Source organism: Phasianus colchicus, chromosome 1, assembly GCF_987193195.1.
Source record: "Phasianus colchicus chromosome 1, bPhaCol1.hap1.1, whole genome shotgun sequence".
Lineage (NCBI taxonomy): Eukaryota > Metazoa > Chordata > Aves > Galliformes > Phasianidae > Phasianus > Phasianus colchicus.
Window position 1 is genome coordinate 138,242,408 of NC_143436.1, and position 24,035 is coordinate 138,266,442.

Consider the following 24,035-nt stretch of genomic DNA (forward strand, 5'->3'; position numbering starts at 1 on the left):
CTCAGCAATGTACCTTCATGGCTTCTCTTCAGCACATTTCACGCTTAACCTTTCTGCCATATTGCTTTGTAGATTTGTATAATTTACTGTTTTTCTAAGTAATTTCAATCACTAGTCCTGCATTTGCGGTGCACTTAATCTGCTTTGGTAATCTCTAGTGTAAAGCTTACTAGGAGATGGATCTGGTAATCTGCAAAGGATGAGAAAGGGAGGAGCATGGTGGGGGCAGAGGAAGCAAGGTGTGGGAGAAGTGGGGCAGAAGCTTTGTGGAAGCGAGAGCAGAAACCATGTCAGATGCTACCAAACCACGCTGCCAAAAAGTGGCTTTCTTGATCCCTATGAGCATCTGTTGCTGTCCTGGATTCTTTCATTTTGAACATGGTTCCTCAGGCACCGAGTATGCAGCACCCAACCCAAAGCTGCTTCCAGAGGGGCACATAATTCTCAGGCATGCCATGCTCCGCTTTGTATATACAAAGAAAGAGGCTTAGAAAAAGTTTTGTTATTCCTCTGACAATGCTTTACATAATGCCTGAGAGGCTGGACAAGATGAAAGTTCCAGCTTTACATATCTGTTAGGCCCTAGCTTGCATATACATTAGTTCACTGCATGGAACTGGCTTCTGTTGCCATAACCTCCAAAAAAGCAAATTGGGTGGCAGTAAGGAAGGTTGAAGAAGGTGTTGGGAAAAGCTCCACTGTGTTTTCTCTCTCAACAGTTAGAATTAGTGCATGAGTGGTAGTACTTGGGTGGCCCTGGGCTGTGGGATATGAGTCCTGCAAGGCTGGAGTAGGTGCAGTTAGTACATCTTTTACTGCTTAGGGTGGCAAACTGACTGGGCCTCACATGCAGATCTGGGAGTCAGCCATGATTTGGCGTCTCTAGTTGCTGCACTTCTCCTATGAAAACATAGTAAATTGTTGTTTTCATTAACCACACGCTTGGAACTTTATTTTGGGATTCTTGCAGGCATCTGCATCAAAAATCTCAAACACCTTCCCCATCAACCTCCAACCATTTTTGATCTTTTTCCACCACACGTTTAATTGTCATGTCAAAGTAGTAATATTTTTACTGCAAGCGTGCTTGTAAAAACCCATCCACACAACACAGTGCTTCATCTGTGTGTGAGTATGATGTTATGAATTTTGAAGTCTTTCACAATATGAAGTGGAAAAAAATGTTAATCAGAAAGAATTATGCATTGTGCTTAAAAAAAAAATGCCCTAAAGAAGTCTTTCCTTGTTCTGAAGCATTTTTTGAGTAGTCCATTAATCAGTGTTTTAAACCTGTTTTTGATGGAAATGTACTTTAGTGGAGTTATAGCGTATCTTAAACTGTGCTTCTGGTTTGTTTTATTTACAGGAAAGGTAGCCATTCAGAAAGAAGATCTGCAGAAGTATCATAACAGAGACACCTGGTTTCAACTCCAGCATGTTGATGCCGACTCAGAAGTACAGGTGAGATGACCTTGACAAAGGAGTGTTAATAACAGGTCCATGTAATAGTTTCATAGGTTCCATGGCTCAAGGACAGGTGTTGCATCACTGCAAAAGAGAAGTATTGCTTATTAGTATGGTCTGTGTCTCATTGGTATTTGCAGCTTGTGTGGGGTGTCTGTGCATAGACCAAATTATGAGTGTGCTTAAGTCAATGGGGCCAGGATTCTGCTCACAGAAATGATTAAAACTTAGTGAACTACCAGGATTACTAATACAAGGAAGAGCGTGGTTATCTGCTGGGTATCAAATAACTTCAAAAACTTTATAAGTAACTGTTGTAACTGTTGATTCCTTGGGGAGTTGAGCCAGCTTGAAGATAGTACCTGCACAGATACTATCTTAAAGGATTATATGGGCGGGTTGTCACAGGAATGGCAACAAGTACACCTCAGACAAAACAAAAAAACACAAACAGCATAAAACAAAAAAAACCTATTCCTTGCCAGATTTCTGGGCCGTGCTCCAAGCTGTTGGAGTGCTGATGATATCGCTTTACCTCTGCTTCTACTTCTACCTCTACCTCTACGTGCAGTTTGGTACTTGTAGACACTGGTGCACAAAACAACAACTCCTTTTTTCGTCGTAAAAGTTTCTGAGTTCTGCTACAGTGTTAGGTCTTGTGAATAACAAAACAAGAAATTAAAATGCTGTAGCAGAACATTAAGTGTATATAATTCAGTTACTTTACTCTTTTCTTTTCTTTCCTATTTAAAAACAACAACAACAAAACAATAAAAACCAAACCCACTTTTGAACCACAGTGTTCAACTTAGGAGCTCAGATGTTGTCTGATCTGTGCAACAATCTCCAGTAAATTTAATGGGAAATGCTGCTTAGGTAAGTGTGTGCTAGGGTGAGAAATAATATAATGGCTTTTCAGTTTTGCACACTGGTCTGCCCATACTAGGTCAAAAAATGACATACTGCAAATCATTGCAATATGTGATGTGGTTATATATAGTGAAGCATATGCAGTAACATATTCAAGGATAGGTTTTCTGTTTATTTGGAGTGACAGATCATAAACTGTTGTACACATGATGCAAAGAAAGCCTCATAACAGCCTGTTCAGTTTGTAACATTCTCTTGTAGAATATTGATCCTCTTTAATGCCACATTTCGATGCTGATGGTGATGGAAAGGCTTTTAATAGCCTTTTAACATTGAAGTCTATTTCATTTACCCTTGCCTCCCTTTCTTCTTACCCCAAAGCCTCTTGTGACAGTGACTTTAGAACAATAGGTTTAGTGTTTATTTCCTGCTGGATACAAAAACTTTTCCTTTATAATGTATCAGTTGAAAAACACTGATACTTGGATAATCTTCTGCATAGTTTATTTTGGTGTAATGTTTATGCAGAATGAGTTTGAGGAATCTTTTTAGACCCAGGGTACTTTCTAGGACAGCATAGGTAAGACTGTGAACTGAAATGCTTGCAGTCAGTTTTTGGAGAGAAGAAGAACATATGTTTGCTGGAAAGCATATTGCCTGTTCTTAATTGCACAGTTTATCACTTCCACTGTTTCTTTACAAGAGCCCAAGGGTTAAAAGTAATTTCTGCATTCTGTATCAACATTTATTACAACTAGTTTAAAAATGAATAGCATTCTGATGGTTTTATCCGTTTACTTAATTTTTCCACAGTCTTTATATTAAGTAGCCTATATGAGGGCTTTGTGCTTTCTGAAACAGTGGGAGCAAATTTGTAAATATTTTGTAGAAATTCTTATGTATGGGAAGATAGCCAAATGATTGAGTATTTTTGTTTGTGTTTTTTTATACTTGTGGTATGTCAGTATACAATCTTTTCCTAAACATAAGAGAAAAGAGTGTTTGTAATGTTAAGTATGCAATGCTACTCAGTTTTTCTCCCATTTTAAGGAAAATCATTTAAGGCATTTTAGGTGATTAACACTTGTGATGACTCATACTAATACTAATAATCAGAAAGTTATTTTAGTATGGCAATTGTAGGTTTATCATTCTAGCAGTTATCCCCATTGGCCACATATCTAGTGGATAAACACTGAAATGTGCCAGGAAGTTGCCTGAATCTTACTTCTCTTTTAGTCAGTCAGTGGCCTTAATACTATTTTCCATGTCATAGAGCACTTTATGGCTATTTAGTTATGCATCAGAGCACTGCATTGAGGCAAGCTACTGTCACTCCCACACACTGAATAGAGTCAGAACTAAGTGTCAATGAGAGTGTGACCTGCTTGAGGTCATACAAGTCATAGTGATGAATTTAAAATAAACAAAACAAAACAAAAAGACTGGTTTCTAATTCTCTCTAATCACTGGGCCATGATATGAAAAAAACTAGGTGTTTGCATAGAATTGTTGTTTTCCAAGCCTCAAAATATCCAGATTCTAAGCATATCAAACAAGAGAATCAGAAATTGCAAACCAGCTTAGAATCAGTGGATTATTAAAGTATTAATGAAATATTAATGATCTTGAGTGTCTTGATTCTCAGATGCCCTGTACTGGGACACGTTCAGCCTTATTTTTGAGAATGGAAGGATTGACTTGAAATTGTAGATAACAGCATTTCTGATGTAAAACTGGTATTTTTAGCTGGCTATCTGCAGTGTGCATAATGAAAATTTTGTTATTGATGTGGTTTGGACTTCACTTCTGTGAGTTATGGAAGTGATACAAATTTTGAAACGGAAATACTTCTCTCTGTTTTCATACATAGGGATTGACATCTGATAGGAAAATCACTTTCTTTTTTTGCAAATGGAAATGAATAGCAGTGTTGAATTTCACTGTTGATGGAAGTGGAGTGCATTTTTTAAGAGTCACTGTGATTGTGGAAATGTTCAAGAACCATGTGGATATGGCACTACAGGACATGGTTAGTGGACATGGTGGTGATGGTGTTGATGATCTTAGTGGTCTTTTCCAACCTTAACAATTCTCTGTTATTCTTCCCACAATTTTGTCTCAGAATCTACTGCTTCAGTTATTCTGATGCTGTAATCAAAATGTCGGTTATAATGTATAACAGCATCAGACATAGTTGCTGAGATATTTAGCTTGGGGCTTTGTGATCAGTCTTATGGTTTTCCAACTCTGCTAATTCCTACTGACTTACAAAGATGTTTTGTATTGACAGGAGTCAAGCTACAACTGATAAACTTTATGGTAGATGAGAATGTTACTGACAATAGGACTGCTTAATCATCAGTCTACACAGTTATGAGCACTGCTGGCAGATGCTTTAATGCCACATCCATTCCTTGCTTGACAGGAAGGCATATCTAAGTTCTGCATCTCATCTTGAAGGAAAAAAGTGGGCATTGTCCATCTGGGCAAAGAGCAGATGAAAGGCAGGTTGTCTTACAGTGCTGCTGTTCAGTGTGCTGCACAGTCCCATGCCAAGTGGTAGAGATGCTCTGCAGCAACTCAGTCCACAGGTGGAGATTGGGCATTACCAACCCATATGTCTTTTGTGGCTTTGGTTCATCCTTTGTTTCAACATTCACCATGTTGTCAGCAAACTAGCTAGTTCAGTGTGGGCAGCATAGTCAGATGCACCTGAATTTCCCTTCTTTTGAGAAAAGGTATCTAGCAGCAGCCTCAGAACAAAGTGGTGTGTATTTCAGCAATGGACAGTAATTGCCTTTTGAGATCAACAGGTTTTTATTCTAGTGGCAAATTGGTGCCCTACAGCTTACTAGCTCGTTTAGCTTCTTATAGCTTTTTAATATCATATTGTATTTCCTTCTGCAGTCCTATTAGTACATACTCCAACTGCAGTTCAGATATAACCTGCATGATAAGACTATTGTGCTTTAGGGAGTTTAAGTTTAAGCTGCTCTGTGAAAAGATTATTAAACTTAACCAAAATTATAATTGTTTGTCGCATGAATATGAATTCACATCTTCTCATGGAGCCTGCTAGCTCCTCAGTGGGGCACTGCAGTGCCTAGAGCTAAATGTGTGTCTCACAGTACACATGCTTGAATGTTTCAGAATCACAGAATGGCCAGGGTTGGAAGGGACCTTAAGGATCATGAAACTCCAACCCCCCTGCCACATGCAGGGCCACCAACCTCCCCATTTAATACTAGACCAGGCTGCCCAGGGCCCCATCCAACCTGGCCTTGAACATCTCCAGGGATGGGGCATCCACAACCTTTCTGGGCAGCCTGTTCCAGCACCTCACCACTCTCTCTGTAAAGAACTTCCCCCTGACATCCAACCTAAATCTCCTCTCTCTCAACTTAAAACCATTTCCCCTTGTCCTGCCATTATCAACCCTTTCAAAGGGTTGATTCCCCTCCTGTTTGTAGGCTCCCTTTAGATACTGAAAGGCTGCAATGAGGTCACCCCACAGCCTTCTTTTCTCCAGGCTGAACAAGCCCAGCTCCCTCAGCCTGTCTTTGTAGGGGAGGTGCTCCAGTCCCCTGATCATCTTTGTGGCCCTCCTCTGGACCCTCTCCAACAGCTCCCTGTCTTTCTTGTACTGGGGGCTCCAGACCTGGACACAGTACTCCAGATGGGGCCTCACAAGAGCAGAGTGGAGGGGAACAATCACCTCCCTGTCCCTGCTGGCCACCCCTCTTTTGATGGAGCCCAGTTTCAGTAGAAAGTAAAGCAGAACTTGGACTATTACTGAGAACATTAATATTCTATCTCATTGCAATAATTAAACCAATGTCTCAGCTGAGGGTGGAAGGATTAGCAGCAGAGGACAGAAGTTGATAAGCTATTTGCACTCAGTAAAAGCATGGTCTTGCACACTTTCCTTAGGAAATGTCTCTACTAGCCATTTGTCTTTCAGGACTTGCCATTTTCTCATTCTCATGCATTTTGATAACTGGAAGCAAAAATTTGCTGTGCTGCTGTGTGTACATGTCTCCTGATCCGTAAATGATTGCCTTTCCTCCACATGCAGAAGTTAACTTGACAATAACTGATTCACTATTTGCCTGGGGCAGTAGATGACAGGTTCTCCCAGTGGTCCATATGCTCTCAGTAGAGTCTGATCCCAAGTGCACATCTGACCTTTCAAAACCAGAAAAGGTCTCTTAGCAGTTTTCTTTTTTTTTTTTTCCCATGGTAACTTCAGCCCTTCATAGTTAAATCTATTTTGTGAAGCTTGAACTCTACAACCCAAATACCCTTTGTGCATATGTAATCAGTGAAATGATTACCCTGCCCGTGGCAGTTGGGTTGGAAGTAGATAGATGATCTTTGAGGTCCCTTCCAACCTAAGCCACTCTATGATATGTTTGTATGATAAGAACCAGAGACATTCCGACTAATATCAGAATGCACTAGTGTGTTCCAAACAATGTAGTCTGTATATGTAAGAGGGAGAGAAATACAAGGAGAGTTGCATTCTGACATGTTTTCCTATGCAGGCTCCTGCTTTAAAAAGATCCCATTTTCAAGTGTTCTTTGAGTTGCTTCCTCCACAGCAGTGACAAATGTAAAATGCTCATGTTCTCTTACAACAGAGTTCTCAGTATTAAATGACAGAGTGTTTTTTCAAAGCCAGTCATGCTCAAGGCATGTAAATGTAAAATTAGAAGAGGACCTAAAAAGAAAAATACAAGTAAAACCTGACATGAAAACTTGAAAATTGCTCATTTCCCTTTCCTTCTCATAAGAGCTTTGATGTGTCTGAAATATATCTACTGAGTTATTAAAAGTATGTAAGAGGCAGAAAACCAACACTGAGGAAGCAAATTGTCTCTCGTTTTAACCTTCTGTATTCAAGACCTTGTGTGAAAAATGTAGTGATGTTAAGAAATAATTTCTTCAGACACCCAAAGTCCTTTCTTTGGCTGCTACATTAGCATTTTGCTTATCCAAGCCTTTCGTTCTGTTTAACTGTGCCTGTTCTTGAGTGTGGAACAATATAAGCATCAGTCAGCGGGCTGTACATCATGGGTGGAAAACATTGCATATAAGCCTAATTGAAGAGTACATATATAATCCTTCTGTAGGTAGAAATCTCTGGAAATTACTTTTGTTGCTGAAAATCACTACTTGCTCTGAAAGGCTTGCTGTATTTTAGCTGGAAGAATACATTCAGGGCACTGTGTGCTGCTCAGAAAAACTCAGAAAAACTACTCCTTTGTCAGCACCTTCCCATTGAGAGCAGCATCTGTATTCCATGCATCCATGCTTCATGAATGAAATCCTGGCCTTGCCAGGGTGGGAGGCTTGCCATTACTTCAGCAGAGCCAGGGTTTCACCACAAGCTTTTGAATTAGCTCTACTAAATTCAGTCCTGTTTGACATTTGAAAAAGTTGATCCCAGATCATCAGAGGAAGCTTGGGATGTGTTACTGTTACTTTCTTTTGCCCTACTTTCATAATATTGTGGAAGTTGCCATGGTCTTTCCCTGTGTCTGTCTGTTTCCTGTTCTATAAAAAGCATTAATTTATATATGCAGAGAGCAAACTGTACTGAACTTGAATGGTTCCAATGTTAATTGTTACTTTTCTTGAAGATAAATGGGGTTAAGCAAATTGTCTTTAGGAGCAACTGCATTAGGACAGCACTTCTGTGACTGATAGAAATGTCTGCTCTGTCGAATGCTTGAGAACGTTGCATGCCTATTGTCCAACTTTGAAATTAACAGTGTTTGTGTAGGTATTTAAATTCTTCTAGCATGAAGATGAGTCACCGACACATTTTGTGCAACCCCACTGTAAGCGTGACTGTATGCAAATCTAAAAAGAAGAAGCTGCTTCCAGATTTGGTATCGGCTTTCCACCACAGGCAGGAAATAAATGGGTGTTACCCTCCTTTTTTAATGAACAGTGGGTTTTAGGTTTCCCCTCTTTCAGTTGTTTTGAAAAGATGTGAAATCTCTGTTTTGATAAAATGGGAAGATTCTCAAAGCTGCATGCCTACCAGTATAATTATTTCAGAGAGCTGTGTTTACCGGTGTTTAAATGTTTCATAAGAATGTCTGTGTTAATAAAAAGGAATATTTATTAACCTGATCCTGCTTTGTTGCTGTATTGAGTTTACATGTTAGGGGTTTGGTAGCTGTGAGCAGATCCCAGCAGTGCCCCATGGCTGTCACAGCCAACTCCAGCTGCTGCAAAGGGACCCACCACTGCCAGAACTGAGCCACGAGCAATGCTGGGTGTGCTCTGGGAAAGCAGAGTAAGGAAGGGAAAACTGCTTTTCTACAGCAGCTGGGAGAGGAGTGAGAAATGTGAGAGAAATGGCCCTGCGGGCACCAAGGTTTGTGCAAGAGGGAGGGCAGAAGATGCTCTAGGCATGGAGCGGAAGCTCCTGCAGCCCAGGAGAAGCCCTTGGAGGAGCAGGCTGTCCCCCCACAGCCTACGGGCACCACGCAGAGCAGATCTACATATGCAGCCATGGAGGAGCCCATGGGACAGCAGTGGATGAGGCCCAGAGGAGGTACAGCCCATAGAGAGGCCTGGAGGAGGTACAGCCCATAGCCCTGCAGGAGTAGTCCTGAGCTTGGAGCTGCACCCCTTGGAGAGGGGTCCACAGTGGGGCAAGAGGGCTGGGGGAGCTCTGCCCATGGGGACCTATGTGAAGCAGTGCCTTAAGGGTAGACCCTGTGGTATGGAACCGTGTTGTAGCAGTGGTGGGAGAGCTGCAGCCTGTGGGAAGCCCATGGGGATCAGCTCAGGAGGGATGGCACTGTGGGAAGCCCTTGTGGAGCAGGGACAGAGTGATCATGGAGCAGTGGCAGAGACAGTGTTATGGGCTGAGGCAGTGTTATGGACTGATAGCTGCCTTTCTTTCTTTTTTCTTCTGTACTGCTTGAGGGGAGGAGACAGAAGAGGTTGGATAGGGGGAACGTGTTTTTAATCTGCTTACAGTTCTCACTGCTCTAGTCTGTTAGGAATAGAAAATAAAATATCTTTATCTCCTTGTAGTGATTCTGTTTTGCCTGTGGTGGTAATTGGTGAGCAACCTCTCTGTCCTTGTCCCAAACCTTAGCTTCTTTTATATTTTCTCTCCTCATTCTTTTGAGGAGGGGGAGTAAGAGAATGATGTGGTGGGATTTAGCTGCCCATCAGGGTGAAACCACAATGGTGACAAGACTTCCTCCCATGAGGATGTGAGAGCACTGAGTTCTGACCTACCAGCACAGACAGGCAAGACAGCCTATCTGGTTTTGCTCTGTTACTTCTCAAAAGCTAGCCAAGAAACATGGCATGTGGTACAGAGCACCTACTGATGAATAATAAGTTTGCATTGTTTGAAAAAACATACCTGGATTCTCCACCTGCAGAGCACAGTTTGAGGAAAAAAAGCAGATGCCTGATAATGACATCATTTATCATATCAAAGTATTTGGGAGGGACACGACAAATTTCAGGGCTGACAAGTTACAAGATTTTTAGTCATATTCAAGTGTTCTTCCTTTAGAAAATTGTAAGGGTTAACACTGTGCCATGTGAAGGTGCTTTTCAGTTACTGAGTGGTTGTGACATGCTTGCATTTGTTAGTTAGCACATATAGAGACTGAGCAGACATCAGTTCTGCTCTGCATTGCAGTTACAAATCCATTCAGTGTTCATTTGATCTGTTATACTTTCATCAATAACAGACTGGATTTTGTTCCAGATCTTTGTGTGCAGCACCATGGTCCAGCAACCCATCTGAGGTGATCTGGAGCCTGACCCTTATACCTTTCCCAGCTGTCCTCTGCTAAAGGAAGGAGAAGTTTTTACAGCAGCAGATGTAGGCAGAAACAGACAAGCTCACCCTTCTGACCCAGGCATGCCAGTGTGTTGTGACCTTAGATGGGGCTGCTCTTCGTACTGCAGAGCTGGATTTACTGAAAGCACAAACTGCACCCTTACTCTTTCTTCTCCCATTACCTCACAGACAGCATTTAATGAGCCCTTAGAAATTGGGTAGATTTTATTGTTTGTTTCTAAGCTTTACCAGTGCCAGAAAATGACATCTCAGAAAGCTGCCCAAGAGGGTGTCAAAATAGATTGGATTTAGTTACTTTTGCCTGAAACAAAATTTGGAAAGACAGATACAGCAACAGTACAGCTCATCCCATTGTTTCCAATGTTCTCTGTGCAAAAGCAAGTTTTTCCAAGGCTCCTTTCTGCAGACTGCTTTCAGTGAAATGCCTAACAGTGATTTTCCTGTAGCAAGGGAAAGTAAACCAATGTCACAGGGGATATTACAATCCTCAATTTATGATATTCCAAAATAATGAGATGCTGGTATTGGCCATGGGCCAGTCCATGTCATCTGCTTTGCCTAGCCCTCTCCCACCACCCATTCCTGTTCCATCTCTTCCCTTCTTCATCTTTCAGAGCTGGAGTGATACTGCTTGCAGCCATTCTGTACCAGCAGGAGGAAGAGTGAAGAGCCAAAGTCTGGTCCCTGTCCCTCTTCCCGTACTTCAGAGCAATGAGCAGGGTTGAGCTGAGCTGCAGAGCTGATACAATTGAGCTGTAGTGGAATAAGGATCCCCATGTAGGATAAAGCTTTGAAAACTTCCATGCACACATGCTCTCACCTTAGAGGTGAAAAGTCTGCAGCAAACGTAGACTACTGAGAACTGATGGGTGACCATCAACCAGTTGTCCAGCAGGCTTGATTGGTTCATTTTTTACCAGTCTTCTGGTATCTTCTATTGTTGTTTTGCATATGACCCTCATTTGTGACGATAGTTGTCTTGGTATTTGATATTCATCCAAGCAGATTTGGATATTTTATATATTTTTGTTTAGAGTTAACGATATATATGTTGTTAACATCTTCGCCTTTTAACAGTGAAGTATTTTTAAAAAGTGTCCCACATTACAAAAAGAATGTACTTAGTGGAGATGTAATTGATACTTCCTTGAAGATATGACTTAATGTATTAGGTTAGCTCCTGTTATTCAAACTTAAGCAGACTGTCAAGAGCAATTCGTCATTTTGTGCATTTGCTGGAGCTTAGGAAACAGCTTAGAGATTCCTAGTGTTTGTCAGTGTTGTTGTTTTTTAACTTTTTTCCAGGATCACAAAGATTGGACCCAGGGAAAAATTGGATAATTTGAATTAACTCTCAATCATAGAGTTGAGGGATGTGAGTAAAATTAAAATTTGTGCTCATAACCGCACTAAGAAATGTGGTGTGCCAAGTGGTGTATCCCAGTGTCTCCTGCACTGTGGGGATGCTGCCTCTATGGCCCAGCCTTTGTTAAAAATGTTAGAAGTGACTCATACCAGAACTCTGTCAAAACAATAATCATAGGATAATTTGTAGTTATGTGTTTTCTTTCCTCACTTGACATACTGTGTTTAAATTAAACCAGAAATTTGCAACTGCTGGAAATGTGATACAGGTAAGTAGTGTCTGTATGCTTCTACTTGCTGTACAGCTGTCTTCTGGTGTTTCCGTCTTTGGTAACTTATAGTTACATTCCAAGGAGAAATGAAATGGTGTAGACAAGCTTTTCCTGTAACGGTAAAACCAGAACTTGGTTTCTGTTTTTCTTTCCTTTGCAAGGTAATGATTAGCTTCAGTTTGTTTTTCAGTCATTTGTGTGGTGTATTTCTTGATGCTTGGAAGCATTAACATGACTAGTTAGCAAGACTAGAACTTAATTCTGTTGTTTTCTTAGGAAAGGCAATCTTTTAACAAGCGTGTATTTTTCTTAGGATGGCCTTGTTAATGTTTTGTGCATTACTGATTTCCTTTTGAGTGTTCTTTACTTGCCTGCAAGAAATTCAGTCTACTGAAGACTTCTTTAATCAGGAACTGAAAAATGGAACCTGGCTGGTCCCATTATGGTGTTTTGGATGTGATTAGGAAGGACATTTGACCTATCAACCCACCCATCTATATCATCTTGAGTTTATGAAAAATGAAGTATTCTTGAGCAATTGAATTGATACTCCTTGAGCAGCTCGTTCCTTGAAAAAATCCTACTCTTCCAAATGTGAAGTGTATGCTAATGAATGTAGTTGCTTCTGGGAACATCCTGATATATTTTCTATGTAAATGTTTTAGTTATTAACACATTCTGCTTCAAAGTTGTCAAACCTTCAGATTCTTCTCTGAATTTGTTTGTTGTAATGAAGGAAAAGAAAACAACAAAAAACCTCTTTATGATAGGACACAGGCTTGGGATTGATCCTGGATTTAGTCCTTGGATCCATAATAAAGATTTTCTCTAAACAGAACCATGGCATGATGCTTCAGGTGCAGAGTGGGGGCACCATTCTTTGTATTCTGCTTCATTATCTGATTGTTCCTGCTTGTAAATGCTGCCATCACCTGTGGGCACCTAATACAACTGAGGATTCTACCTGTTGTTACAGTAGTTCTTATAGTAATAAAAAATACAAATATATTTGATATTGTAAGTGCTGATGTTCTGTTGAGTTTAGTTAAGTTGTATGTAAATATATAATCTCCTTTCTATTTGTTACGTTGAGTTTGGTATAGATGATTAGCTGACCTTCTGTTAAGTCTTGATTTTTATAACACTGATTTATTGCATGGTTTTCTGTCCTCTCTTGAAAAATGTGCTTTCTGATATTTTGTAAACCAACAACTAGCATTGTGAGGAAGTAAACTTACTTATGTGTTGTCTAACAGCACCAGTGATTTGGGAAAAAGCATTCTGTTTACATAGAAGTAACATTTTTCTATGAATTAAACCTGCAAGTAAGTTACTTATTTAAATATATATAATAAGCCTTATTTAAATATACTTAGATATTTCAGTTTTTAATTGGAAGTGAGGAAGTTGTCTGGGAATAGTCGTAAGGCTGCCAGGCCGAGTGATCTTGTGACCTTGGTTTTGCTATTTGAAGCTTTGAGTCACTTTCTCAGCAGCTGGCCATTTTCTGAGTCTTCTCAAGAGAAAAATGAGAGCTAAAAGAAACACTGGCTTTCAGCCTGAAAGGAGGTTGCACTGTATTTTTTCGTAATGTAGTTGGGAAAATGTGTGAAGTGCTGCTTACTCAAGAGCATTTTTGGAGCTTAATTTTGGAAGTAAGCAGCTTCTGTTGTAATTACTTAATTTGAGCGGCATCTAGCAAACTGGCACTGTAAACAAGTTTACATTCAGGCTCATTTAAGTGTATGGAAGCATTCTTTATTTCCTGAGAGAGATCGGTCTTGCTTTTGTCTAAGTCAGCAGATGTATCTCTGTAAAAACACTTTACCTTCTTGGCGTTTTTCTACAAGAGGATATTTTCTCTAGAGCTCCTAAATCTCTTCCCCTGTCTCTTAACTCCTTCGAAGCTCATTGCTGATTTCTCTGATAAAGGTAATATGGAGGATATCAGCAAAGGTGGCAGTGGTGGTTGTACAGGTTCATAATCTAAATTTGTTCTCTAGAGCCCCGTAGTTTAGCTCGAGTGATAAAATATGTGGAAGAAAGAGCAGTGAAAAACATGGGAGAACACTGTAAAATAAAGCCAGAAAGCTGTCCTGCATACTCCAAGCACTCAGCCAGCTCTGCTTAGTTCCTGGTACCTGTATGTATGATTGTCTCTGTAGCAGGAAGAAGTTTTAAACAGGTGGGTCTAGAAGAGGCCTTACGCATTTGTGCAGGAAATGCTTCCCTTGTTCATGGGAATAGGCTCAGTTTGGGAAAGAAATGACATATGTTGAAGTTTGTGTGCAGTGAAAGGATAAAGGAGGGGATTAATTTGTTAAAATGAATGTGAAAAATCAGGAGTATGAGACACAAACTATGGGATTTCATTTATACAGCTTGGAGGGGCCTTGTTTTCTTGTTTTCTGGACGAACAGCAGTGTCATTTGCCACAGGAAAGCAAGGAAGCCTGAAATGAATTCAAGATTGTGCAGTAAAACTGGTCTCTAGTAGGGACTGTATGGAAGGAAGGAGGAAGAGATTTCTGCAGTAATAAATGCTGTTATTCACTGATTTCCTCAGGACAAGCATTCAGGCACTGGCTTCACAGAGGGAGTGTGAGGCATTGGCACAGGCTGCCCTGGGGGGTGGTGGAGTCAGGATACCTGGAGGTGTTCAAGACACATGGAGATATGGCACTGAGTGACATGGTGGTGAGCATGGTAGTGATGGGCTGACAATTAAATAACTAGATGAGTTGAAAGGTCTTTTCCAGCCTTTATGATTCTATGATTCAGAGTTTGTTTGTACTGCTAAACGTAGGAGGGCTGGGAAATGAGCTTGTGCTGAACTTCTGAGTGTCTGTGCCATTTGTTAGTGCACTCCCTGCTTTACTTCCATCTGCTTTCACCAGCTTTCTTCCAGACAAATCTGCTGGAAAGGAGGTAGATCTTAACAACATAATACAAGTAGGGGTCAAGGTTTGATCTTCGGTCCCTTCTGTTACGCAGGATAGGCATCCTTTGGCTGGAGTTCTGGTGATGTGAAAAAAGAGGAAAAGTCAGATCTGGAAGATATTATGAAAGGGCTGGCAATGTGGGTCGAGATGAAATTGAGTCAGCAATTCCACCTACATTAGAGCTATTGGGGTAGATTTTAGGGTGCTTTGGTAACAAGGGTGGAGTGGAAGTAGTTTTAAAGATGAATGACTCAATATTGGCCATCATGATATAAAAAAAATGATTGGACAACACTGGCATGTCAGAATAGATTAACAACAACATTTATTTTCTGCTTACTCTATCCATATATGGTAATAGTTTTTGCCAGTAGAACCAGATGCACATGTTTTGAAATGTAATAGACCTAATGAGGGTAGTGCAGTCTGTATTTGTGATTTGACTTTATTTTCTTGGCATGTTAGAGCATCAGATTTTGGCCCAAGTTGCAATAAATTTAATGTGACAGTTTGGAGTTGAAGACTGTATAGCAGTTGATGCTATGAATGCTAGTGATGTTTTTAACCTTTTTTTTCTTTAGTGTGGTTTCACTGGAACTTGTCTCACAATTTTATCTCATTTCTTAATTTTTGGCCCCTTCAGTTTTCCAGTGTTTTAGTCACAGAATCACAGAATGGCCCGGGTTGGAAGGGACCTCAAGGATCATGAATCTCCAACCCTCCCACCATGGCAGCGCCACCAACCTCCCCATTTAGTACTAGACAGTCTGCCCAGGGCCCCATCCAATCTGGCCTTGAACACCTCCAGGAATGGGGCATCCACAGCCCCTCTGGGCAGCCTGTTCCAGCACCTCACCACTCTCTCTGTAAAGAACTTCCCCCTGACATCCAACCTAAATCTCCCCTCTCTCAACTTAAAACCATTTCCCCTTGTCCTGCAGTTATCTACCCTTTCAAAGGGTTGACTCCCCTCCTGTTTGTAGGCTCCCTTTAGGTACTGAAAGGCTGCGATTTATAACACGCTGATGTGATATCTTTTCAGTGATTGTGTTGGAGATCTTTGTTTGATATTTAAAATGCTAAATACAAATAAAGCTACAACAAAATATTTTTACTCCAGACTGCAGACACTCCATTTCCTCAGTTAGTAAAATACACAGAAATAAAAAAGGGTGGGGTGGAAATCAAGGATGATGCACTGAAATCAAGTGAAGTGGCTATAGAACTGGATTCCTTAAGATATAATATATGTCAGCTGCATAACTGTTAACTAATCTTTAAACTCCTCCTGGAATTGCTTGTGTTAACCAGCTTGTTTTGTTTCCAGTTGGAATGGTGTGGCTGGGTATGCACAGCACTGATTTTTCATGCGTTATTTTTTGTCGGTTTCAGGGAAAGGTCCACCTGGAGCTGAGACTGAGTGAAGTCATAACAGACACCGGTGTCGTCTGCCATAAGCTTGCAACACGGTAGGACTTAAAGTTATGAGGAAATATAGTTATGTACAATATGCAGTGGTTCATTTTAAAATTGTTTTGGGAATCATGGCATCGATTGGAAATTGAATGTTCTTACGGTCAGATCTTAGTTACGGCTGTTGTTAATCAGCGATATTCATATGAATGTATTCACAGGATGAGATTTTTCTTGTTCTCCTTTTCTGCATGTAATTTACATAATTTTCTTCTTAACACTTCAAATGTTAATAAATCAGTTAGTCATTTTAGCAGTATTATGGGATAATGTCCTTCTGATTTGTGTTTTAAGGGCATTACTAGTTAAGTGGAGTTGTAGTGTAGCTTACGTGGTAGCAGGGTGTTATAAAGCTGACTCAACAAACAAAAGTCTGCCATCAGTTACTAAAGCAGTCTCAGAATCTCACTTAAGTTACCTGAAACCTTGAAGTCCTAGGACTCAAATAGACATCAAGATTTTGCCTTCATATGGGAAGTCTGAAGGCCATTGCCCGATGACCATAACAGACCCTTTCAGATGGTTACTTCAGGAGCAGTGGCAGTACTGGTTGGCTTCTGTCTACCTTGTGTTCTGCGTATGGCAGAATGTCATCAGAATTGGAGTGTTAGTATCATACATTTCTAGCTGGCTGGTAATTGTTTCAATAGAGAAATACTCTGCTAGTAAAATTGTGAGCAACCTTATTTTCAGACCAGTATTTTAACATTTCTTTGTTATTGCCCCTTCAAAGGCTTTGCTTAAAGAGATATAGTAGTCTTTGCAGCTGGGATCTATTAACAAATGCAGGTGTGCCATGAGGTTGATCTCCATCCTTCTGTGCTCACATGAACATGTGGAGTTTGTGATCTTGCATGCCTGTGTATGACTTTTCTAGACACATAGTCCCTACCACAGTTCTGTGAGTAGGCATCTTTGAGGTCTTTTGCTCTGTAGTCTGCCAGTTAAAAAAACAACAGCATAGAAATCTGATGAAGCATGGTGAAAGTTGCTGTGTAGGCTCTGATTTCCAGGGATTTTGCTAACACAAACCACTTGAACAGAGCTGTACCTCTTTAAGGTCTAAAGTTGCCATGTCAGTATAGCTGTACACCATGTTGAAGGCCCAACCTTCATTTAACTACTGCTCAAGGACTCTTTTTTGTGTCTTTTGCCATTTTATAATTTGAATATGACCAAGTCATGGTGTTTCTGAGAAACTGGGTTTCAAACCTGAAACTATTGATTCCTAGGCTGGCATCTTTTGCTGGAGCATTATTTCTGTTGTCATAGATCCTAGGGCTTTGCAGGAGAGGGGGAAATGAAAAGTGAGAAAGGATGGTTTGTTGTCCTACTCCACTGTCTGTCACCTATGTGAGGACAGATGTGTATATGGGGCGTTTGGACCAATGAGCTTATCACTACACTTGGACTGTTCCTCGCAGCAGGCCCAGAGGATATAGTATGCCTACAGAGGGAAAAGGAGCAGAATTGTTCCAAGTATCAGTTTCATTTGCTTTAGTCTTTCTGGAAGTGAGCAGTGCACACTTATGTGGTACAGTGCAGCAGGAAAGGCCTCTGTCTTTATCCTTTGAACTCCAGCTGTGAGTTAACACCATGGGGAGTCTGATTCTTTGCCAGCAGAGATTATGTGGAACATCCTTTCACTCTCACCATGATCTGTTTTGAATAGTTAGGTGATACACTGAAGGACTTTCAAAAGTGTTTTTCTCACTTTGTTTTGAGGGAGTATGCCATACCACAGCCAGATTTTGTCTTCAGTTAAATCAGATCTTGGTAACATTACAATCCCAGTGCTTTTTTCCAGTGATATTCCTGGAATGCTAGAAATACAAGTCTGAAAGAGTCCTAAAAGTCTTAAATGTACAGCTTTTTGCTTCATGGAGAGCAATAAGGCAGTATCAACTTTTGATGCAGCATTTTTTTCTACCTTTCTATTCATTTGACCAGCCAGATTTAAAATCAAATTCTTGCCTTTGTGGCCTTGCTTTGAAGACTATTCCTTTTACTCTGTTCAATAAAAAAAAAATACTTTGAATAGCTTATACAGCATTCTGTAATTTTGATCTTGAATGTATTGTTCAGTAAATACAACATATTAACTGAAATGTGTGTAAAAATTCCAAGGTTTTAGCCACTGGCTTGTAATGCTCAGAGGTGTTTGTTTGTTTGTTTGTTTTTAAATTTATATCTAGCTCTTGGGTCTTAAAAACAAAACCTGAAAATCAGATCCCAAGCAATCTTTTGTCTGCTGAAAGTATCTTTCCTGGAGTCTTCCTGCAGTAGTCAACCCAAGCACTCTGTTTGGCTCTGGCTAGTCCACAGCTATTTGTTATTTGGGTGGTAGATCAGAGGGAATTCAGAAATAAAAATATTTCTGGAGTATATAGTTCCATTGGTGCAGGTTTTTATGGCAGTCTGTCATACGAATGTCTTACGAATGAGAAAGACAGGGAATAGAATGGAAAAGGAAAGGGGAATGATTAAATCAGGAAGAAAAGCACAGAATGTCATTTGGCATTTTCTTCTTCATGGTGCATGTTTTTGTTAGGGAGCTATACAGCAAACTGCAGCTTTATAATACTTTTCAACACTGTCTGAAGTCTCTTTCACGTTTGTTCATAGGTATTTTGGTTGTAGTGCATAGACATGCAAGAAAAGAGAGCAGTAATTAAGTAATGCTTGACTAGATGGATATGGAACCAGAAGTTGCCAAGTGAGAAGAATGGCAAAGATGGGAGGCAGAACCTTTGTTACAGGTCATTCATGAAGTAAAAGTAGAGACTGGGTGAATTAGAGGAGTGCAGCTACCAGATGAATGTTGTGAAAATAACTAACTGTTGATTATTTTTTTCTTTTTATTTTTTGAACAGCTCATGCGTTTTGTTGCAATGTACAAACAAGACAAAGGTGTAAAACTGTGACAATTGTGAGTTTGTTATCCTGTGAACTTCCTTGACTTCCTCTACTTTTTTCCTTAAATGAATTTTGGGACTCTTGGAGGCAGGAAAGTGATTATCCTGCAAGCTACCACATAGATAAGGCTGATTAAACAATCCAGGAGAAGAAAAGCTGTTTCCAGTGGGCAACTATTTAAAAATACCTTAAAGACTCTTGCCTTTTTAAGCGCTGGCATAATGCTGGTATTTTACAGACACATATGTGGTCTGAATGAAAACTAGGACTAATTGGAAAACTTATTTTTTGCCTACCTAATAAATAAATAATAAATAATGAGTTTTCTTACAAGCTCACCCACAGGTCATATCTTCAGTACTGTGCCCTCTGTGCCTGTGTGCATTGCCACCACCACTGTTTTCCAGAATATCTTGACAGCAGCTGGGGCCTTTGCTCAGCAGTCTGTGGCCCTGTGGAGCATGCTGTGAACAATTAGCTCAATGAGAGGATGGCAAAATTCATCTGAATGGAAAAGCAAATTAAAATTGCTAAGTACTGAGCTCTTGAGCATTAAGTAGTAGATTATTTAAAATGCAAAAGGTATGTGAAATTCCTTAGCCTCCGCAGAGGAAGCAGAAGAAAAAAAAAGAGTTGAAAACTGTTACCTAATAGCTTCCCCCTAGGAAGCATTCAGTACTTTCATTTAGCCCTAAACCGCTAAGCTGTTGTGCTTCATTAGAACCCTTCCGAGGCCCTAGTCTCTGCCAGCTGCTACAGCACAATCTCTTGGACTGAATCTCTGTAAAAGAGATTATAAGGAGAAGCATTAGTGGATTTAAAAGTTACACTGACAATACAGATGCAGGCACCACACTCAGACTTCTTGTGTCCCCAGGCGGCTTCTGCTGTCATCTCCAGTGAAATCCAGAGCTCTCACTTTCGTGCTTCTTCAAGGAGTTCTTTGCTACTCTTGGTTTCCCTCTGTGGAATTGCTGTGAAACTTGGTGGTCCTAGTCACTGAGTTGGGCAGAGTATCAACTGAGACTCTGTGGTTCCCTCATGTCCTTGTTACAGGATTTGGAATGAAGTGTTTTGATAGAATAGTTCAGTTGGAACATACGGTCAAAGATCACCCAGTTCAACTGATGTATGTTCATGCCATAAGAGAGAGGATGCCTTCAGCCTAATGAGCACAGACTTCTGCTCAAGTGCTTGTCAAATAAAAGAAGACATGTATGGGCTTCACAGCCTGGTATCTTTGTGTAACTGCATTTATACTAACTACAGTTGTGCTATGAAATGAGCCATCATGAGCACAAAGTATGCTATGTTTTCAGTAGTGAGGCCATGGAAGTAAGTGCTCAGAACTCCCGTGCCTCCTTGCTTGTGTCCATACCCTGTTGTTTGTGTTGACACAAGGTTCTTGGCTGCTGCTTGAGCAGTGGTATATTTTATTTTTTTCCCCTCACGTTTTTTAAGTTGAATCAGGCCTTAGTCCTGTACATCCAAGAAACTGCACCATTCTTCAGTGCAAAAGACAGAAAACAAGAAGCAAGTAACAGGGAAGGATGCTCCTACAGCCATGCCAGTTTGAAATATTTGGACTAAGTCATGAGAGTTTGTGTGTATCTGTATTCCATGATTGCATTTGGGAAACAATGGATTGTACTTCTCCCTTTGATTTTTTTCAGTCCCTGCTTTCCATGTGCAGATATCCTTCCATCTTCACAACACTAGTGCTCAGAAAAGAACCTTAGACCTTTTGTAGAACGTTGCCTACCATCTTTAAAGCAGAACCTGTACGGTCTATTTGTGTTCAGCACAGGAGGGTGGTCTGTCAGAGGCTTAAGACCTCTGAGCTGCTCCAGCTGTCTGTCATCTCACAGAACAGTGGAGGTTATGATCAGTAGATGTGGGCATTTTTATTTATTTAACAAAGAGAAGGGCTCGATATATACTATTTAATAAAGAGAAGGGTTCCTGCAGATAACTTTGTAGAGAGTCTGTAGGCTTTGCTTTGATTACACTACCAGAGGCAACATTTAGAAGCAGTGTTCTGTATTTAGCAAGATGACGTCTGACTTCCAGAATGCCTAGAGGGACAGGCCACTGAGCTCCTGTTGAAAGTCAGTGTGAGCTGGGAGTCTGGCTTCCTGATATTCCTCTGAGAATTCCAGCATGTGTATGTAATTAGTCACATTTAAATGTCTGTATTTATTCAGTGTCCCCAGCTGCTCCTTCAAGTGTTTTCTTATGTCTTGTCTCTCTCTTAGGTTTAAAAAAGCTTGGAAACATCTACTTTGGAGAACTTTCCACCCCTCTGCTCTTCCTTTTGTTCTTTCTCCCTGTCATGGTAAATCTATACAGTTGAAGCAGCCACCGTCTTCCATATGTAGGGATGCAGTTTTCCAGTGAGTGGTTCACAAGTCTGCAAATACACGAGCAATGCCAAAGTTTTATTTGATAAATGAAGCATTTGTGGTCATGGTGTGGAGGATTTGGCTGCTCTGCGTTAATTTATGAATTGAACTTAAATGCTGTGCAACTCTTGAGAGCTGTCTGAAACGCATTCTGAACATATGGGACACAGTTAAACAGGCTGTGCTTGCAAGGGCAGGCAGGAAAGGAAACAATAAGTAGATACAACATCTCTAAGATAAACACTTCAGATGTCATTAAGAGAATAGTGACTGAGCTGTGGGTATTGAGGAGCTTTAAAAGCTCTTCAGAAGAGGAAAGGGGGAAGGTAAGGAGAGAGTCATTTGTCAAGTGCCTTAAAGCAGGTCTCTGCTTAGCGTTGGGTGTGCTGAGACACGGTGACTGTAGCCCAGCCTTGGCTGCCACGTGGATAGAGCACAGACCGTGCAGTGGGCAGCATCTGCTTTCTAACTGCTCACACTAGCTTTGCTGGAAAGTAGTGTGGGCAGCATGTTGCTTACAGGTTAGCAGCCATTGACGTAAAAACAGCCTGGCTTTCTGTAACTTAAAATTCTCCTATCGCAATGTAGCATTTCTTAGGTTAAGAAAAATAATACTCTATTTTGAAAATTCTAAGTGCTCAACCTCTGTGTATCAAGTCTACTTGGAAGAGCGGAGATAAAGGCTATTCCTGTTCATGGATTAGCAGTCTGAATCCTAATTTAGGAATTAGGGGAAAACATGATCCCATCTTGACTAGTGGAGGTTTGCTGTTGTCACCAGTGATTGTGTTTGGAGGTGCCTTGAAAAACTGCAGGAGTGCAGCTTGTCTTTCATCTGTGGAATATATTTAAATGCTTTTGTATAAAGTAAAAACAAATAGGCATCATCTTTGAGTCAGCTTTGAGCTGAAAATTTTTCTTTACTAATTAGGTTCCTTCCTGTTTTTCTCGTTTATGATGGAACAAGTTTTCTTTCCTCTAGACAACAATCTTCATCAGATCCCAGGAATTGGTTAAGAAACTGTCAAAAGGTCGGATTAGGAAGAGAACTTTGAAATGCGTGACTGTATTGTATCTATGACACAGAAGAGCAAAATGTGTCTGCTTTTTGTCATGGCTGTATCTCTGATGCTGATAAGAGCGGAAAACAGGAGTTTAGAAAGGGTAGGCAGAAAAGTTTTAGATTATGCTATTCTGTGCTGTTTTTGTTGTTTTGCTGTTGTTTGTTTTGGTTTTTTTTTTATTTTTTTTTTTTTGCTTTGCATGCCATTTCAGTGCAGAAAACTCAGGGGACCCTTTATTGCCACAAGACAATTCAGTCTCTCCCAGTATTCCAGCTTGCTGTAGTAGGGTAGATGTGAATCCCAGTTTTGAAATGTAGAGCTCTAGTTATTTGTCAGTTCTGTAGAGCAGGGTTTGACCCTCTCTTGAGGGTGCTGCACCATCCAGTATTTCTCTTTTCTGAATTAGAAGTTGCATTCCATTCACATTCACTCCATGAACCACCTTGCCACATGGGTTTGCTGTTTCTGAGTTTAAAGAACATAATGTTTGTATGCTGCTTTAGATAAATTTCTACTCCACTGCACAGAAAGGCAGCCTACAGCCAGGTTTGAACTTGCTTCAGGGTCAAATGAAGCTTATGTTCCTGCCCAAAATATGAGCTGAATCAGTTAGGGAAGAAATGGTATTGTTGACTACAAGCAGGCAGCTTTAATGTATGCATTGATCAGTTTATGTCACAGTATTTTGAAAAAAATCAACTTTTGTTTGCTGCTGGTAAGGAATGCTTATGAGGGCATGAAGTAGTTTCAAGGCTTAATTTTCAATAAATGTATGCATCCATTAAAATGCATCACAGTCTCCTCTCTCTAGAGAGCAAACCCTGCATCATGTAATGCTTTTTCTTGCAGGATGGCATCCTGGTTGTGCTTTTATTCTTGCATGTGTTTCATAACAAATTCATGGGGGAAAATTGCTCATAGATGAAATCACACAGTATCTGGTATTTTATTATTAAATGCTGCAGTGCTGTCGGTTTGGGGGAATAGGGAAGGGAATGGAGAAGGAATGGATATGACTTTCTCTTCAAGGTTTTAGCACAGTAGATGGGTTTTCCTTTCTCCCGGCTCTGGTGCTGGATAAAATGCCTGCCATCTAAGGAGGTCTCTCTCTTTTGTTTCTCTATTGCCACCAAAACTTTTCTGGACTGTTTTGTGATATAAATCAAGTTAAAATTGCTCACTGTCCATCAAATCTCCCTATTGCTATAAATATCACCTTTTCCTGCTGCCTAATTTCCCACTAACTGAAGTATCTGTTTCACCCTTTGTTTTTGTATTTATTATATCTTCAGTGCTTCTCCTCTGTTTCTGAAATTCTTTCTGTTCATTCAAGTCACAACCAAGTATCTGGTTATTTGTAGCGCTAATTAAGAGCATCTCTTTTGATTAGGCCTTTTGGCAGCAGTCCAAGCATTAAAA

General features: G+C 40.4%; 1 protein-coding gene across 3 annotated transcripts in view; it reads left to right on the top strand.

The window, feature by feature from the left end:
- RASA3 (RAS p21 protein activator 3) overlaps positions 1-24,035 on the top strand; it is a 176,886-nt gene that overhangs the window by 104,459 nt on the left and 48,392 nt on the right. For 2 of the 3 annotated variants that reach the window (XM_031605145.2, XM_031605144.2), the window contains exons 4-5: positions 1,367-1,461; positions 16,154-16,230. In XM_031605145.2, the coding sequence (XP_031461005.1) occupies positions 1,367-1,461; positions 16,154-16,230 (172 nt within the window). Of the gene's footprint in view, positions 1-1,366; positions 1,462-16,153; positions 16,231-24,035 lie in introns of those variants that run through there. The other variant, XR_016460798.1, reaches the window with a different exon arrangement.